The sequence below is a fragment of the Aythya ferina genome (assembly GCF_964211825.1).
Source record: "Aythya ferina genome assembly, chromosome: 5".
In the NCBI taxonomy this organism is placed as follows: Eukaryota; Metazoa; Chordata; class Aves; order Anseriformes; family Anatidae; genus Aythya; species Aythya ferina.
Window position 1 is genome coordinate 27913184 of NC_140301.1, and position 18963 is coordinate 27932146.

General features: G+C 41.2%; 1 protein-coding gene across 4 annotated transcripts in view; it reads right to left on the reverse strand.

The window, feature by feature from the left end:
* Positions 1 to 18963, reverse strand: part of PLEKHH1 (pleckstrin homology, MyTH4 and FERM domain containing H1) — a 49328-nt gene that overhangs the window by 14861 nt on the left and 15504 nt on the right. For 3 of the 4 annotated variants that reach the window (XM_084519463.1, XM_084519465.1, XM_084519462.1), the window contains exons 5-20: positions 16885 to 16968; positions 15250 to 15331; positions 11851 to 12845; positions 9403 to 9481; positions 8660 to 8748; positions 7992 to 8142; positions 6871 to 7010; positions 6206 to 6316; positions 5752 to 5838; positions 4530 to 4691; positions 3748 to 3828; positions 2536 to 2715; positions 2296 to 2404; positions 1464 to 1576; positions 700 to 876; positions 362 to 459 (exon numbers count right to left, since the gene is read on the reverse strand). In XM_084519463.1, the coding sequence (XP_084375589.1) occupies positions 362 to 459; positions 700 to 876; positions 1464 to 1576; positions 2296 to 2404; positions 2536 to 2715; positions 3748 to 3828; positions 4530 to 4691; positions 5752 to 5838; positions 6206 to 6316; positions 6871 to 7010; positions 7992 to 8142; positions 8660 to 8748; positions 9403 to 9481; positions 11851 to 12845; positions 15250 to 15331; positions 16885 to 16968 (2738 nt within the window). The remainder of the gene's footprint in view (positions 1 to 361; positions 460 to 699; positions 877 to 1463; positions 1577 to 2295; positions 2405 to 2535; positions 2716 to 3747; positions 3829 to 4529; positions 4692 to 5751; positions 5839 to 6205; positions 6317 to 6870; positions 7011 to 7991; positions 8143 to 8659; positions 8749 to 9402; positions 9482 to 11850; positions 12846 to 15249; positions 15332 to 16884; positions 16969 to 18963) is intronic. The other variant, XM_084519464.1, reaches the window with a different exon arrangement.

An 18963-nucleotide genomic window follows, 5' to 3' on the forward strand; every position in this document is an offset into this window, starting at 1 on the left:
AGTATGCCTACTAACCAGACAGCAGAATGTAATCACCTAAAATTCATTCTAAATTTAGCCTGTAACTCTATCAATAAAAGAAATTAATTGCATCAGCAAATAAATAAAAATAATTTTTAAAACTCCCTGGGTAGCTCCAGTTGCATCTGCAAAAAGTTCTGCTGCTAGTTTTGTGACCTAGTTTAATGTAAGTGACAAAATGAGTGTGAATGACTGAAGGGGACAGCTAGATACCTTTAGAAACCTTCCATCCGCTCCCTCAACTGATTTTTGCAGGTGAGATACAAACTGGTTTCCATCTATTTCTGTAGTGGAGACAGAAGGCAATCAGCTTAGCAAAAGAAAATGTTGCAGTACTTACCTGGGGTCTGCATGGCGCTGGAAGTGCTGTTTGATGTACCAGAGGAAGTGATGTTGTGGCAGGAACAGAGGAGCACATAAAGCCAGGAGTTGCCAGCACTGTGAACATAAAACTGGTCATCATTCTTGTTCTGTACTTCTTGCCTGTTTTCTTTAATAGAACACTATAACCAAAATGTTGGATGGTGACTAATGCTTCCATGAGTGACCTTTTATAGAGTCGCACACGGTTCAAGCATTAAGATTCTCCAGCATATCTTTAGCCTCGTTGCTAATTATTAAAAACATGGAATTAAATAGGAAGTATTTACAGAACAGAAGTGACAAAGAAGACTTCACCTGAATGACTGAGTGGTTCTGGGGCTGTCGGCAACTTGTCTGTTTAACAAGCTGACAGTAGATTTCATTCTGCAGCTCAGTATGTGTCAAGCAGACCTGCAGTGCTGTCTGGGCAAGTGACACATGATAATCAACAGAGGGTGCTTCCACGGGGACATTGATGAACAGCTGACAGGACTGTAAAATAGGGAAGTTAATCAATGCTGTTAATACGGGGACTCCTCTCTGGTGCTTTCCAGCCCAGGTTCCAAAACACATTACAGACAATTCTTCTAAATAACCCTTAAAGCAGTGTGTGGGAATAAATACTAAAATGTTATCCCTCCCTCTTTACAGCTGTGACAACTGGGAAATTTACTTAACCTTCCCCAGCCTGAGGAGCTCACAATCAGCAGGAGAATCAGGAAAATGTGCTTCCTGCTTTCCACGTCTGCCTTTATTTTCTTAAGACTGTCCAGTCTTACTGCAGATCCTACTGTCAGTCCAGCTCTTAGAGAGGAAAGAGGAAGGTACAGCTAACGTCAAAGCATACAACCTTTGTGGGACATGGCTTCTAGCTCCAGATTACCTACAAGGAGAAGTTAAACTTCCAAGAATGGGTGTCACCTTAGGTCTGACAGTTTTATTGTAATTAAATGACCCGGCAGGCCTGTCTAAAGCAACCAATGGTGACACTAATTTTTGAGACTAACAACAATATGACCAATGTTGTTTCCCCAACAACTGAGCAAAGTAGCTGAAAACTGTGTAATGTCTCTAAGTACCTTGAAAAGTTTCAGAGCTTCAGTCTGCAGAGCCTCAGATGGGAGAGTGGTGAGGGATGTGTGCAAGCCATCCTTACTGTAGCACAACATAGGGTGTTTCCATAGAGGAGAATCTGAAGCAGCAAAGAGGCAAAAACATGCAGTGTCAGAAACAGAAGGTACCTAACAGTCCCCATGTTGAAAAAGAGCCTTGCTGAACTGGTAGAGCACCCTGGGAGCAAAGCACCCCACATGCCATGGGGATCTTTGTTAACACAAATTACTACTCTAAGTAAGGTTTGCAGACAGGTGTAGGAATGTGTATGTGCAGGAAAGAGTATTAAGTACAAATGCACATGTTAAGACACATTTGAGAACATGGTGCACAAACATATGTAAATGAGTGAATACTAAAGATGAGGAGGAACAGACAAGTATGGATTTATGTGTGAGGGTTTATGCATGTGGACAGAAGAACAGATGTGAAGGCAAGTGTCAGTGTGTTCACTCAGAAGAAAGCATGTGTTTGTACAATCAAGATTCCCACAAAAGGAAAATCATGACCGACCATTACAGGAAAAATTAAAGCTTCACTTCTTAAATTTAATTTACGTTACAGAAGATTCGGATGCTTTGATAAACAACATAACAATGTGACAGATTTGTCTAACTTCACTACAATGCCTGTACCCTCTCAAGCTGTTACTGCGGAAAGTAGGGGTTTAATGCCGTACATCATGCTGTTCTACTGAGAATCCCCTTTCCTCCCCTTTGGCTGGATTAAAATGGAAGATTGAAATTATCCCTCCTTATGCTTTGCTACCATGAAAAACAGTTTGTGGTTTCTACTTACTTGGGTCTCCCTCTGCATCCAACAGTTTTCCAATGAGCTGTTCATATGATGTTCCCACTGTGGCATTACTGCTACCAGCTGCTACTGTCAGATGGTACAGCCAGGTATTCTAGGTATAAGGATGAAAACAGTGTGGGTCAACCTGGATCTTGTTTTCTACAAAGACTTTCAGCCTATATTCCCCATTTGTTGGCTGACACCAAAAAGACTCTTGCTCTCCAAAAAGACTGCCATATTTACCTTCTCATGTTTTGTGCGAATAAGTAAGTATGTGGGACTCTGGTCTTGTGGGTGAATCACCAAAGTGCAGTGGGATGACAGAAGTCCTCCACCAGTGGTTTCATAATCTTCATCAGAGTCACAGGAACGGTCCACTTCTTCCACCTTGGACTCACGCAAAGGCAGATGTCCTAAGGGACACTAGAAGGAGGAAGCAAGCTAGGTAAGTACAGTTAATATCTATATATGGACAGGGACACTGGGATAGAAAACACAGTTCAAAATGTTAGAGTTCTGTAAAATGTAAGGAACTAACTATAATTCACTGCCTAACTAATATTATTATTAGTTATTTCATATCATATATCATCTTATATAATTTATACATATATGATATATATATATACATGTCTTATATACATCTTATATCATTTCTATAGAACCTTCTCCTTGTTCAAGTAAAGTACTTTAAAACTCTGGTACTACCACATTTCTTGCAGGGGCATCTACAGGTCAGAATGAGAACATGCAAATGAAAAATATGATCTTTCCCATAAATCATTGCTTTCCTCTCATTATACTTATCAGTTGTGTTTACATCATTGGCTTTCCAATGTAGGATGTATTTTCTGATGGTCCACTGTTCAGTACCTTGAGCTACTGGGTCCTGACCTGGGTCTTATTTTCTACTGGAAAATAAGTACTTTTAAAATTACATAAAGAGGCAGATTGAGACATAGAGAGTATCTGCTGTGCTAGCCCTGAAGGTCAATCCCAAATATGAGTCACAGTATTCCTTGATACGCTAAAACATGGGTTTAGACAAAATAATGGAACACTGGGCCAAGCTTCTAGAAATGGAAGAACTGATTAAATGACCTTCCTCTTTCCATGTTGCTGTTGCTCCTTTTCATGACAGTATGCAGAATATACTGGCTACTGTATAAAACAGCCTGCTTGAAAGCTTTCATAAGGCCAAATGTAGATAATGAGAAACAAGATATATACTGATCTCAGAAAGAGCAGTCACTTGCCTTTTGAGTCTTTTGTAATTTTATTTTTTTAACTATTTCAGAAATAATATATTCTTCTCATGGATAAGAGGCTATTAGAAAGGGATAAGTAAAACCAAGGAAGGTTTTGAAGCGGTAGAGGCAGAAGCAGTAAAAGGAAAGAAAGTTTCATAAGAAATGGGAATGAAGGGTTCAAGAATAAGAAGGGAAAATGAATTACCTTATCCTCATGATTTCGATAGTAGTAAAAAGTTTTTCCAATCAGTGCACACCAGACCAGCTTAGAGTGACCATGCTTGACCTATACAGAGGACAGAGAAATACATACTCTTTTTAACATCAGCAGTACTGCTGGCACAATTTTCTAGAAATTCTATTTTCAATTCAATTATTTTACAATATATTATTTGTTGTATGTAAATATAAGCTCCTCTCAAAACACACAGGGCCCCACTTCCAAAAGCAGGTAGGTACATCCCATCTAAGTAGATGGGACATAGGTGCTTGTGGAAGATAATGTATGGAAATGGCATAAAACAGATTAATTTCCAGCCACTGTACTTTATACGCTTGCAGTCTGTTATTGGAAATAAATGCTTTATTAGAACATATAAGCCATTTCTTTGAAACTCTCCTATATCCACAAGTTCAGATCAGGTAAATGTGACACATAACAGTTTCCTGGTTTTTGTTTGTTTAAACTCTGAAGTGTTGTGAGTTCTGTTGAAGAAAAGCCTACATAAGTTATGTATCTGTTACTGCTCACTATTTGACAAAGTCAGTATCTCTCAGTAGCCTTGTTTGTCCTATTCCTTATCACTTATACAAACCTTCCTCTCTGACATGCAGAGGAATACTGTCATATTACTGCCACTTTCTTGTCACATTCTTCTAGGGGGTATTGAAATACTAACTTATTGCTGACGTTTACTGTGCAAACCAAGAGGCTGGTACACTGTCAATACTGAGGTAAACTGAATAAAGTCAAAAGCAGTATTTTACCTTGGTAAGCCAGCCTTTCACAGTAGGTTTAGCATCACTGTGAGGAACACCAACAGGACTGGTCACTTGCACTCTAAGGATGCTCTGTAGGACATGAATCCATTCCTCCAGGATGTTGGGGGAGTCTGCTGTCAGGAAGTAGGTTCTCTTCTCTGTCATGAGCTGGAAGGAAAAGCAGTGAGGAACTATAAATCTGCATACCTAGACATTTTTTTCTTCAGCTGCTGAGTCTCATTATCCCATACAGACTATTTTTTGGTGGTTGAGGAGAGATTTTTTGTTATAAGAAAAAAGCTGCTAACTCTCAATGCCCAAATGAAAGATCTGGAACTCATAGAGATGAAACAAATTCCCATGGGCTATCTTGGGTATTGCGGCTCTCTCAAACTGTCTTGTTTCTCAGTGCTGCTGCTAATTTTTTCATCTTAAAGGTGGCTGCAGAAATACTTTTTGCATCCTTCACATTTTATTGTTTTTTGCCTTAAATAGTTCGTTACTCTTTGAGAGGCAAGACACTGGATTTAAGAGTATTGAGCCTTAGCGACTTCGATATCATAAAAGCAGAAGGTAGCTCACAGCCCAGGCCATGTGCCTTTCAGTCAGAGTATGACAGAAACTTCAGTGACTCCTTTACAGTGTTCTTTAACAATAATGACTTAAAAGCCCAGTGATGAGCTAACTTCTAATGCTTTGGAAACTGAATTGTAATAGCAATCCAAAGCTTTAGATTTTTCTTCAGATCCTCCAGACAGAATCACAGAATGGTTTGGGTTGGAAGGGATCTTTAAAGATCATCTAGTCAAACCCCCTGCCATGGGCAGGGACATCTTTCACTAGATTACACATGCAAGATCCGTCTGGAGATCTTGCGAGAGGAGTGTCGCAGAGGAGATCCTATGTATGCTCTAGCTCTAGTTCTTCTAAGAATAACTTTTCTCACAGATATTAAGCTCTCAGTGTCAACTGCAAAAAGAAAGTGCCACAGTTTAAAACAAAATAAAAAAAAAGGAGAATTTCTTTCAATGTCAAAAAGCTGTATTTTGGTTATAATTTCCCCGTTATTTACAAAGCTAACTGCCTGGCTGGTGCCAACAAATACAGGAGCCAGATAAAGTTAGCTTTTATCAATTGAGATGTACAGTGCTACTCTGCCTGAAATAAGCTCTCAATCACCCAGCCATCAAGCGCGTGGTTATCTGCAGGATGAGAAAGCAATGCTTACCTGGAATGTTTGGGACCCTTCACCTCTGACAATTTGGCACGAGGAATTCAGCTCCATCTGCCCCTGTGGTTTGCGGATAACATCACTCTGGGGAAAGAAAAGCCAACAACTCTTTCAGTAGGAAGAAATTACATGGGTCTCAGAGTATCTAACTGCAGCATTAAATAAATGTGCATATTTATGTCATCTGTACAAAGTTAACCAGTAGATGTCAAACTTCTGCCTTTGTGAACGACCATTCAACACCTGGAAACTGCCACCACAAAAAGCTTCACTGCCTGAGCACAGAATCTATGGTTGAGCCTGTGGGTCAGACACAAAACTCTACAGGGCATTTTGGGGAAAGCTTGTCCATGGCTGCCCCATCTGCCAGTGCTACCAATCTGGAACTCATTCTGCAGCCAGCCTTCCTCCTGAGCCTTCACACATGAGTAAACATATCTCAGTGACTTACCGGAGACTTGTAGTACATGATTTGTCCATTTCTTAAAACAAACCATCGTCTCTTCCACATCTTCACCTGACTGCCCATTTTCAGCAAGTAACCTGATTTCTCCATGGATTCCTGGAGGGCAAAGAGCAAGGTGGGGTTATCTTGCACCTCTCACACTTCCATGCAAATGACAGTATGAAATTGAGCTCAGACATCTGCTGTATCTCTGTCACGTTCCTCTTTACATTGTCAGATGGGATAAGCATTCATCCAAGGTCAGAGCTCTTTGCTCAATTTGAAGAAAGTCCTAGACTTTCTAAGCAGCTGCAAACACTATGTGAAGAAGGCACTATCCTTTCTTTTGCTTTCCTCTGAATTTCCAAACTTGTTTTGTCACAAAAGTATAGCCATCATTAAAGGAGAGTATGGCCACAGGAAAACAGTACAGGTCATCAGGAAAGAATACAGCCCTCAATGCTTGTGCTTTTATCTGACTATATAACAGAAGTTGTGCCTTCTGCTGAAGCCTCAGATGGCATCTTTTCGTACAAACCAGCCGGACCAACAGTCCAGTGTGCTATAGCATCATTTTGCATCAGAGAACTCAATATATTGTAGATATGCTTTCCTCTTTCATGGCCAAGGCCCTGTTTGCACCCCCTCACAACTGACGTAGCAAGACTTACAGTGCAGATTCCACCATCAGTGGAATAGGAAGATGTCCGCTGTAGCTTGTGTTCTGGCTCTGAATAGTCCCCATCCAAGGAGTAGGCATCAGGAGGGATGGCATAGTCACTCTCAGAGCTCAGCGAGGACATAGAAACACCTGTTCAAAATGAAAGAATTAGAATCATAGCTAAGCAGAAGTAGGCTTGGGTGTAACTTGCACCTGGATAATGAGCACTCTTAAAATGTTTTTAAGTTCACCATTAAGGCTCCTTTGCTCAGGAAGAATACATCAGATCAGACTTTGGAAACTCACATTACACTAATCAAACTTTTGAGACTTTTTTTTTCCTAGGAAGACAAGCAGTGAGAAAGTTTTGGATACTGACAGTGAAATAAATCTGCTGTTGAATAAATGGTGATAAAAATCAACAGACTTCTTATCTAAAGCATAGACATCGTGTTTTCAGTCTGGAAACATCCATTATAAAGCCTGAAGCCTCTCCCATTCAAACCAAAGGCTCCATCACCAGCAAGTGGGTTTTGCTTTTTATGAATCTTCCCCCACTGGTGGGCATTGCCCATACATCAACCTATGCATCACAACAAAAATTAAACTACATTTAGTGTTATATCTTATTGATTGCCAATTGTAATGAGTATACCACTCTAGGATCCATTTTGACCTTCCCAGAAGTCAAGGAGAACTGTACTAGCCAGGACCAGATTACTTGATGCCTCTCAAAGATAGGAAAAATTTGCTTACTGGTAAAGAAATTATCAGTCAGTGATAGAAACAACAACAACACACTATTTTCTTTAATGTGTCAATATTGGCTCACAAGAAGTCATAGAAAAGGTATTGATGGTTCACTCAATGTATGATTAATTTGGAAAATAATCCTTCCCACAATCTTAACTTAGCAATTGTCTGTATGGAAAACTACCAGCAGCAAAATCCATCTAAAAGGACAGGTTTCTACCGAGTAACTGTTGATGTCTGCATGTATGCTGTGTCAAGTTGTTAGCATCACCAAGGCAGTGCATTTGCCTGCTTGTCACTGATGACACTGTTCAGGACACCTTGCCTCATCTGGGGGGAGAGCATTCATACTGCTCAGTAGCAAGACTCCCACTTTACCTCTTTTCACTGCACGAGGGCTGCCTGGCATGCTAGCTTTCCTGTTTTCAGATCCAGCAGTAGAATTCCTAAAGCTGGCATGGGAGCCACAGTCATCATCAGAGCCCGAAGACTCATCTAAGAAAGGCACGTTGCTGATCTGTGTGGCTTTCTGGAAAACAGAAAATTTGTAAGGAAAGAGTTTCTCCAGGACCATCTCTGCTCATAAGGAGACAGCAATCAAAGCAGGCCCTTGCTTTTCCCACTGCTGTCCCAGGGCTCCTCATTTCTTCCCCTTCAAGCTGGACTCTCTAGTCTCATCTGTTTGGGTCTCCTTTGATTATACCCTTACTGTTCCGCAAACCTAATTCTTCCCCTTGAGCTCTCAAGATCCCTCTTCCATTTCATTCTATAGGCTACATCCACCATCAGCCCTAGGCATCTACAGCTTCATGATGCATACTGAAGCTTCCCAGACCAACACTTGCCAAAGTGTTCTGTATTTCTAAATACTTTTTGTAGTATTTCTAAATACGTTAATGATCTGCTGCTCCTGCATTCCTTTGGTCTTCAGTCCTTCCTAGCATTCTCTTTCTTTCCTTCTCTGCACAGCTTCACCCCATTCTCTCTCAAATTAGTGGTAGCCCTGGCCCATGCTTTTCAAGAGGAAAAGTGAGACAGCTCCTTACCCCCTTCAGCATAGCGTAGACTGGCACCGCCATGTTTCTGTGGATGAAACCGGTAAATGGCCCAGAAGCTGAACGTGAGAAATTGGAAACTGGGAAAAATCAGAGAGAGAGCAAGAGAACAAATAACACAATCTGGTGAAAAGCAGCAGGTTTTAATGGAGAGGTACATGTATGTGTGTACCTCACATAGACTTTAGAATACAATGGAAGAAGACTGCCGTCCCAGACAGTGTGGCCCCAGAAAGGCTACCAGATGTGTTATTAATTACATACAACTGCCAGAGGCAGCTGCAGTGTTCTCTTCATTTAGCCAGTAACACTTCTTACCCACCCCATGCTCCCCATGGTATGATTGCAGACCATGTCCAAACAGGTAAAAGCTATCATGGGCAATCTGTTCCCACCCTCACTGGGAACCATTTCATGGCTACTTTCCTCTTCCACATTGGTTCACAAACAGGGGAAAGTAATGGTGAAACCACAAGGCTAAAAGCAGGTCACAGCCATGCTGGGGCAGAACAGTTTCAACGAAGTGAGGAAGGAAATAACAGAGCCCCCTGAAGATGTTACTGAACGTGGGGCACAAAGAGCCTGGCACCAGCCACCCCCAGGATCACATATACCTTCTGCCCTTCCTTTCTTTATCATGGCTACCTGTGATATCAAATTTACTTTGAAAACAGACAGATGCTCAGGTCCCGTACTGTCACCCCCTTTTAAGATGGATTTTATCTAGAACTTACAGCAGCTGGAAGCGTCGTTCACAGCAGCTGCTTCAGACAGCCTCATGCCAGACTTGGCCATATCATAGATTCGACTTTCCTGGAACAATAATACCATAAACAGCAATGGTCAGTCAAAAACACCATTCCTGCAGGAAAAGAAATGCTCATGTCACAGAATCACATAACCCCTTGAGGTAAGAAGGAATGTCTCTCTAAGAAAACTTGCCTCATTTCACCAGATGTTGGGTAAACGACCATTAGCAGAAACGTGCATGTGCGTGATTCCCTGAATCACATCAGACTTGGTTTAGAAGTGCTACAGATGACACCCAGACTGGGATGCCTACATGCAATTGTCAACAGCTGCATCTCAACATATAAAAGGTATTTTTCTTCTTTTATGAGCAATGCATTAAAATGAATCAAGATCAGCCCTAAAATAGAACAAATTATTGAGTCACCACCTGCAAAGGATTCCCACTATCTGATAAGGGAATGAAAGAAAGACCTGGAGTGTTCTTGATAAGCTTGTGTCTCGGTTATAACAACACATGGAGCTTTCAGTACAAAGGATCTCCCAGTGCTTCACAAATTAAAAAAATTCCAAGGCAGGGACTCAAATGTTTAACTAAGTATAATGTTCTAAAACATCAACCAGCCTAAAATGGATAAAATCAAAGCTAGAAATCTGAATCCTCTTGCTGTTCCTTAAGGTGTACAATCACTATCAGGTAACATGCCTAATACGTATATGCCAATGTACCCAAAGACTGCAAAGTCAAGCACACCAAAAAAAAAAGTAACAGAATTAATATTTTCTGTATACTTATGCAATGTGATTTAGCCTTTAATGAAATATGTGTAGTTTTTTTTCCCCAGATACTTCCTATTCAGGGCACAAAATGGACATTTCTTGCTAATTAGTCTACTATTTAATACTCTATTAATACTTAGATACACTCACTTGACTGTGGCCTGAAACCAAAACAATGGATTTTCTCATAAGCTTTCCTGTGGTGTTCCTGAGTATAATATTGTAACGCTTCACAAACATTAATCACAGATTTTACAGAAATGCTGGGAAGGACATTGATATGTGTTATCTCTAAGAAATATGGGTATCTCTTAGATATCTAAGAGGAATTCAGAACTAGGTTCTTTCAAGTACCCACTGTCTTTGGAGTACCTTTTCTGAGATGTCCATGACCTGACTTTCTGAGAATTTAACATCATATAACATTGTCTGCAATGAAAACTACTGAATACAGTTACAGCAGATAGACTGCTCAGCATTTCTCTAATCACACTTAATTGCCAGTCTCCAGCTGGACATTCAGAAAGCATGTGTGTGGGTAGCTAGCAATCACCTGTGAAAACTTTAGCTTAAGGGACTGGAAAAACCTTACATGGGAACTCTAGGTTAGAGAAAGGGACAGAAGCCAATCTCAGATTTATTTCCCTACTTTCAAATGAGTGCATTGCCCATGACACCTTTCTGACTTCTGCAACAAATATCTTGAAAACTGCAGTTTCTTCACTACACCATCCAGCTTCATTCCCAACACAGCTCCATACAATGGACTGAATAACAGGAGATTCCTTCAGAAATCCAGCTGTGATTATACTGGGGTTTAGACTGGTATCATAAAGGACACATCCAAAGATCACAAATTAAGTTTTCATATTAAAAAAACAAACAAACAACAACACGTAAAATAAAACATGACGACTAACGCAGTGCTTGACTTTGCACCTTCAATAAACCACTTGTTTGTCTATGCTATAAAAAAGCAAACTGAAAAAAAAACCTGGCTTGTCTCCTAGGATACTATATTGATTTTCACCAAGTTTTACCAGTTGGATTGACACATTAGCAAAAATACAGCCATCTGAACTAAGAAGTAACTGAAGGTGACAGACCTATGTCACATAAAATACACAATAGGAGATGTATACTCACTCTACCAATTGTTTTCACAAAAATTTCCTGATAGCGAAAGAATACCATGAGATAGGAATGCTGACATCTTGTCCACATGTCTGTTCTTGTATTTATAGCTTCTTCTGACCCTGAACTTACCTGGTCTAGTCCATTCACTTGCACTTAAAACTTCTTTTTTTTTTTAATCTTAAATACATAACAACAGAACTAAGGATGGACTTCTGATGACCCATAAGGACCAGCCACAATGCAGCATCTGTTGACTTTTGTTTTTACTTGTTTCTTGAATACTATATATATATATATATATTTTTTTTTTTTTTTAATAAAGGGAAGAGAAACAATAAAATTGTCAGTGGAAGTAGCATGTCCCATCCTTGGAACTGCCAGACCAGGTGGTTTGGAAATGTGATTTATGTCACAAGGAAATGATTGATTGAGACCAAAAGCTGTTCTAGGCTAACTACTGGGCACTACTTAAAGCTGAACAGCAACTCTCAGACTGGTGTCCTTGCATTTCTTACCCATGACGGGAATCTGTGCAGCGGTGGTGTGGGGGGTTTACATCCTGGATCAAGCATGCCAGCCTCAGAACTCACAGCTTCTCTCTTTGCAGTTAAGTGCTTGATCTCATATGTTCCAGCTTCTTCCCTCACTAGGCCACCTTCTGTCTCCATCTTCTCCAGCACCCTATAATCATCAATGTCTGTTTCCTCCACTGGCCCATGGCAGACTGGTATGGGCTGGAAGGTGCTGGCCTCTAAGCTCATTACACGATGGAAAGAACCAGCACCTGACTGTGGTTGGCTGTAATGTCTCTTGGCTAGTTGGATACTGTCTCTCGGTGCATTAGGAGTCCGTGTTTTTGGAAAGGTCATACTACTTCCAAGGCCACGTTCCCTCCCTGGACAGATGGAACCTGCTGTAGCAGCCGACGTAGACACGGCCAGGGGTGGCCCAGCAGTCTGGAGGGTGCCCTCAAGCATGCTCATTATTTCTCCTGAGGAGGTGGAATCCAGGTGGTGGGAACGGAACCTGGCACTCAGATCATCGGAGGAGCTGGCTCCGTCCAAAGACACTTGTTGCAAGGTGCTCACAGTGCAATGGTTTCCCTCTAGTGAAGACCGGAAAGTCAAAGCCTCAAGGATTTTTGTGGGCTCAGCTGGAGGGTCCAGAGACACAGGATCAGAGCACCCTAACCTGTGTTCAGAGCTTATGGTTGAAAACATGTCTTTCTCTGCAGAGAGATTCCAGCTTGATGGGTCAGACATGAGCTTCAGTGTGTTCTGAGAAAGCAGAGATTTGTCCTCTCCATCCTCAGCGAAGGTGTCATTGGCAAGGACAATGCTTGTTGTAGAGAAGACACGTTTGGTAGGTCTTGTTTGACATAGCTGCCTGAAACCAGGTGCAAGAAGCATAGATTTCTGGTCTATCTTCTCAGGTAAAGAAGCCTGTGGTGCTCTGGATTTCAGAGAATTACAGCTCCAAAGAGATTTAAAGGGAGAAATGCTGGTCATACCTACAGTGGAGGAGAATATATGGTTAGGGCATTCAAATTCTTTATTGTCTAAAATGTTGCTAGCTAGCGTAAATTGTGTCAGCTGTATTTCAATAGCAGCCATAACAGGACAGGCTATAGGAGGACCTTGGCCTCACTGTGACTACTGCCATCTCTCTTCTATTCTGTGGGGTCAGCTATAACAAAAGTGTTGGATATATACAACTGGGAATGGTACAGACAAGATATATAGGAAATGACTAATAACTGTTAAATTAATCTCACAAAAGTGGAATTAAGGGGTACCTTATGAAATTATCAGGCAATGTGTTTGAAATTTGAAGAAGTAAAGTAGTGGTGTGGGTGTGGTGGTGTTGTTTTTTTTTTTCCCTTTTTTACTTTTTCCCAAACATGGAAATGCAATGTTGCAGTGTCCAAAAGATTGGCCAGAAAAAGTAATTTCAGTGTCTACAAGTAACAGTTCAGGCAGAGTTTCTGACCTATGAAGTTCCTAACTAACTGATGGCAAAAGCTGGAAGAGTACATGAGAGACGGACAGCTCTACTGGCAGTGCTTTCTACATTCCTTCCTATAGCTTCCCCAACCAACCGGAAGACAGGACACTGGTCTAGGCAAGCTTTCAGTCTAGCCCAATACAGCAGTCCTTTTATACGACAGCCACAAGAAGGAAGTGCACCTATTTACACAATACTTTGTCAAAAACCACATAAGTAACCAGAACACTGCTTAGCACGGATCCTTTGACTTCAGTTCTCCTGTTCAGTTCTACTGCATAGGAACTTTAGGGTATAAGAAAGCGTGGATAAAACTTGGAGTAGCAGAGGATATTACTGATCAGTGAAGCCTGTGCTGAAGCCCTGCACTTTGTCCATGCCTCTTGCCCACCTGCGGTATCCCACAGGAGATTATAAACTCAGGCCTTTACTTCCTAGCACTAAGCTTAGGCAAGAAGGCCACAATTAACCTTGTGGTAGGTTCAGTCTTGCTTCTGTACAGTTGAAACCTGTACAGGTTTCTTCGTGTCTAATCTTCTCAAGTACTCTTTTCTAGATTAGCTAGATTTCCAATGTTTACTACTTAAGTATGCATATGACGTCCTGCAGGATAGTGTGTGGTCACCAATCACTTCATGATTTTCACTTACCTGGGCATTTATATGTTACCTTACTGAAAAGCAACAACTCATAACGCGCTTTGGAATTCACAAAAAGCTGTGCAGTCACACTCACCATACATGATTGAAAATGCTGCTTCAACAGCAAACTCTACAGGTGTTGTTAAGAGGAAGTAGAAACAAACTGAAGACACAAAAGTAACTTAAGAGGGAAGGACATACAGCACAATAAATTACTGTTGATTGTGGAGAATGAAACCCATTTCTGGAAATACAGCTGAGAAAAACCAACTATCAGAGCTGTTTTGATCTTGTCACCCAAGGCACAAGAATCTGGATGCTACCTTAGCTATTCCTATCACACAGGCCTGGCACACACTCTCCCCTGCCTCTGAGGCAAATCATTAGCCTAGACTGGAAAAAGGCCATTCATTTTAATTTTAAATATTACTGATATTTTTGCAGCTTCCTGGATGTGTCAGGAAATTAAGCAGAAGAAGCTCTTATTGTTAGTGTGGCAAGCAAAAAGATTTGTCCCTCTGCAGGGGCCTCTGGATTTAGCCTGGCATAGTGAGAAAAGTGGGATAAGAGGACAGGGTAGAACTGTTCATTGCCCAGAGCACTGGGCTACAGGGAACACTTAATACCAGATTATTAACGCAGCTTACCAGCCATTCTCTTTTTGTAAACAGCCAGAGTCAGAGGGGATGAGAAAAACCTATTCAATAAAGTATTTAGCTAGAAACATGGTGGGATTTAGAAGGAATTTTGCGCTATTCCCTTGTTGTGGATTGATGGGAACGCCAGAAAAAGACATCTGTAGCAAAGAAACGCCCCTTGTCTGCATGTCCAGTGAAGTTCTGGAAACTAGCTCACCTTCAGTGACCAAACCAACCCCATTAAGGAAAAAAAAGAAAGTAAAAAAGAAAAAAAAAAAAAAGGAAAGAAAAACCAGGAAGAAAATGGTAAAGACAATTTCCTCTTTAAAATGTGTTGTGATGAAAGGTACTGATTTCAAGCCCTGAAGACCAAAGTTCTCCATCTGTTGTCCCTGTCTCAAAACAGAGGCCCATGTTCAGTCCCAGATGGGAAATCAATGAAGAGCTTTTATGGCAGCCAAACAATGTTATGCCCGTCTTAAACACAGACCCACTGAGAAACAGAACAATTATACTGCTTGCTCGCTGTCACAAGTGCACATTTCTGACAAAGTTAAGAATACAACCCAGGAATGCTGCCTTCCACTCTTGTGCTGGTTACTAGGCTACAATGCCAGGTGAATGCATTTACCTTGCAATGTATCCTGAAGGGCTTCAATTTGCTCCGTCAGCCTCTGATTACAGTTTTTCAAGTGGTAGTTTTCTAGCTCAAGCTGTGAAACAACAATAACAAAAGCTGAAAAATTAGGCATAACTGTGTATGTGCTTGCGTTCCTCTACACAGAGCAAGTCTTCAACTTTACTTACATTCAAGTGTCTGAACAGAAAAAGGAAAAAAAAAGTGTGAATTCTACCCATCACTTTGAAATCCTTCTCCTCAGCAGCTCCACTCACACTTTGCTGTGCTTTCTTAAATAGCCTCTGTATATGCCATTTGAAGTTCTCAGATAGATCTTTTAATTTCCTTGCCTGCTATTGTTTATCGTGTACCCTTGTTTCAGAAATAACTGTTATGACAACCAAATAACTACTACCCAGTAGCAGAATTTTTTCTCTCCCCCTGTATGTGTAAGACAAGATCCCCCCGCTTTAGGGGATCAAACAGAAAAACATTATGGATGTGTTTATATCTGCAATTAGTGCACAAGTGATTTTTTGCAAATTTTCCTTATATCTTTGTTTGAAGTGTCCCGACATACAGTCAAGCAACGCAATGGTGCATCCAAAGAGGTTTCCCTTTGATGGAATCAAGGCTGAAATTGCACTCATGGTGCCATCTAGGGCAACCTAATTACAACGTAGAAGCAAAGTCCTTCAGTCAAGAGTGGTCTACTTGCGTATGAAACGCTCCCAGAATCACCATCTGGCATGAACACCGCTGCCATTAAATACACGTGAACGTATGGTCCTGGATTCACAGCAGGTCCCTCTAATTCAACCCTGCGTTTCCTTCTTTGTGCTGCACCAGCCAGTAGCGTAGATGCACCTTAAGTTACCTCATCCAGGAGAATGAAGGAAGCACAGCTTTCTAGCACATAGCATTTTGTCAATCTAATGAGATTACAAAATTGCATCCCAACACAACTAGTGCCCACAAAGACTAATTCTTTCACCTCCAAAAGATTATTTTCTGGTATAGATTGGGAAATTTATGGCTTTAACTTGGAATAAAAAGGAAAGACTGGATAGACCCAACTCCCATACACAAACTACTACAGTGTCTTTAAAACTGAGTGCTGACCCACTGATACTTCTTCGTTACTCTAGCTGATACTGAATTGGGCCCAAATGCAGACATAAACATACAGGATGGATAAGAGAGAGACCAGACAAGAGAGAATGCTGGGTAGTAGGAAAACAGCATTGGTCAGGGACAGCAAATTAAGGCAGAGCAAAGGATGACGTGTTTGTGTCACAGCTGCTTTGTCAGGAAAAGATGCAGAAACAGCACCCTCAGAAAAAGGGAGAGGCAGAAGAAAGCTGGGGGAAAGGCATCTGCGCCTAGCAAATGAAACAGTCTTCAGAGACCTCTATGGGGCATTAGCAACTTAACAGTCCTTCACAGTTTGCCCAAATCAGTAACTAGCCCTAAGTCAGAGGGGTGACCCTAGTCCTGCAGCTGAATGTGTGCAGGGGCAAACCAGGTGAAAGCTTCTGTGACAAACTGACTGTCCTCACGTTATTGTCCTACATAGGAGGATGCTGTGAATGCAGCCACTGCATCTACCCATAGGCCCTGAAACGTGGCAGCAAGCTGAAGACTCACCTCTCTCAGCTTAAATGTTACCCACTCTTTTATCTTGGCAGCTTTCTCTTGAACAATTTTGGCTTCCTCAGTCCTCAGCTGTTTCTGTGCCAAAAAAAGATTAGATGCATCAGGACAGTATAACCAGCAGTATTCTCAGCGGGTTACTGCATCAGGAGTGACTTATTCACTGAAGGTCCCATTCCAGATGTACAATTTAAGACTGCTGTTTGGATATTATTATCCAGCTGGCTGATGAAAAGTCAAAAGCTTTAAATTATTTTACACGGTCCCTGGAGTCAAAATCAGAGGGTTGTTTCAAGAGACTCTTGGGGAATACCAAAATTCAACTTGGGTAATGACTGCCCACCTCCCACAGTTTCATTTGAGTAGTCTCCAACTTTTCTTGTTTCAGATGATTTTGCATTGTTGCTGTTGAGCATCAGTAGCATCCCTCCTCCCCCCACACGCAGTTCTTTATTAAATTTCAGCCAGCAGTAAGTAGTGCCTGTAGATGATTTACAAAACCATGTAATTCTTGTGAGCAAAAGGGATTCAGTGGGTGCAGGTGTGGAGTATTGATCTTAAGCGCAGGTAAGATGGAAACTCATAACAATATGTTTTTAACACACAATATTCTCATTGAGAACATAAAGATATAGACTCAGGCTGGAAAAAGCTCCAAAACTTGACCTTGAAATGCTAAGACCAGCTAGGAGGGTGTTAGATGGGGTAAATGGTGGTATATTTACATACTGGCTCAGACTGGTTCTAATCTACACAAAGGTGTTATGGGAATACTGGTGATTTGTATAATGAACATTTCTCCTCCCCCTCCTGAGCTCCTTGGGCAATGTTGCTACATCTTTGCAGCTGTTTTCTTAGCTGCGTTTTTTCCTTTTCAGGAAGTTTCCTTTGAAAAGCACTGGGTTGGTGCTACAGTCACCTGAAGTGTTTTATTCCTCTCGTCTGTGGGTCCATCAGGAGCACTGCCCTCCATACTAATTTAAACTACAAGGAGAAATCAATTCTAGGAGCAAGGTATGGAGAGGGAATGTATTCTGTATGGCACAGTTAGCCCTTGGTTTTTCTAATTAAATGGACAAGGGTAATAGCTGCTGGTAGCAGTTGACAATTTCTCTGCTAGGTCGTGTTTTTTTTTTCCCCCATGATGTGAACAAATACCACTGATTATGAGAATAAGAGTTGATGTATATGCCTCTTTAAAAACAAAGAACAAGAAAACTAAAGAGTGTGTGTTCACTGAATGCCACACAGAAACACAGTAGATTGCAGGAAGTTCCCAACATCTTCACATCACTTTTAATCAGCACATGATTTTAATCACAACCACACATTTAAAAGCTTTTATTCAAAAATGCTTGCTGAACTTAAAATAGATCTTGGCAACACTACCGGGCAGCAGTAAAAGTTGCAGCTGAGGAAAATGAAATAAAAGTAATCTAATCTCATGCTTCAAGAGAAGGATTTAGTTTTCCTCCCTGAACATGGGTGTGTGTGTTCCTAATTATCAGATACCAGCCTTCGGTGGAGTCAGAATATTAGACATGACTATTAGCCTGAAACGATCTGGCAAATGTAGCAGATTTACCATAGTCCTTTGAATAACCATCACACCATTACATCTTCAATTCCCTACTAATTCAGGGACCAAGTGGTAGGAGATCCATTGTACAGTATAGCAATATTTTGAAGTGCAACATCAAGATTTTACTTAAGGTCCTACATCAGAATAGCAACATTACAACAGCATTGTCACAGAGCTTAGTAAGCCCTGCCTCTAAGCAGAGCCAGTGCACTCAGGCACGGCATCTGTAGAAGCAGTTACCGTGCTTTAAGATCCAGGAGCAGTTAGGAATTTGTTGTGTCCCACACTATTGTGGGGTGCAGACATGATCTCAGTGTCCTCTTAATAATGCTCTGAACTCTACAGCTCTCTCCAACCCAGTGAAAACAAATAGGATTGCAATATTACGTTAATGACCTTAATGACCTTCCAGAACTCCCACCATCTGCAACTAAACTAGTGACCCAGAAAGCGAGGATTTCTTGTCTGAAACTGTCAAGCTTCATCTTTCA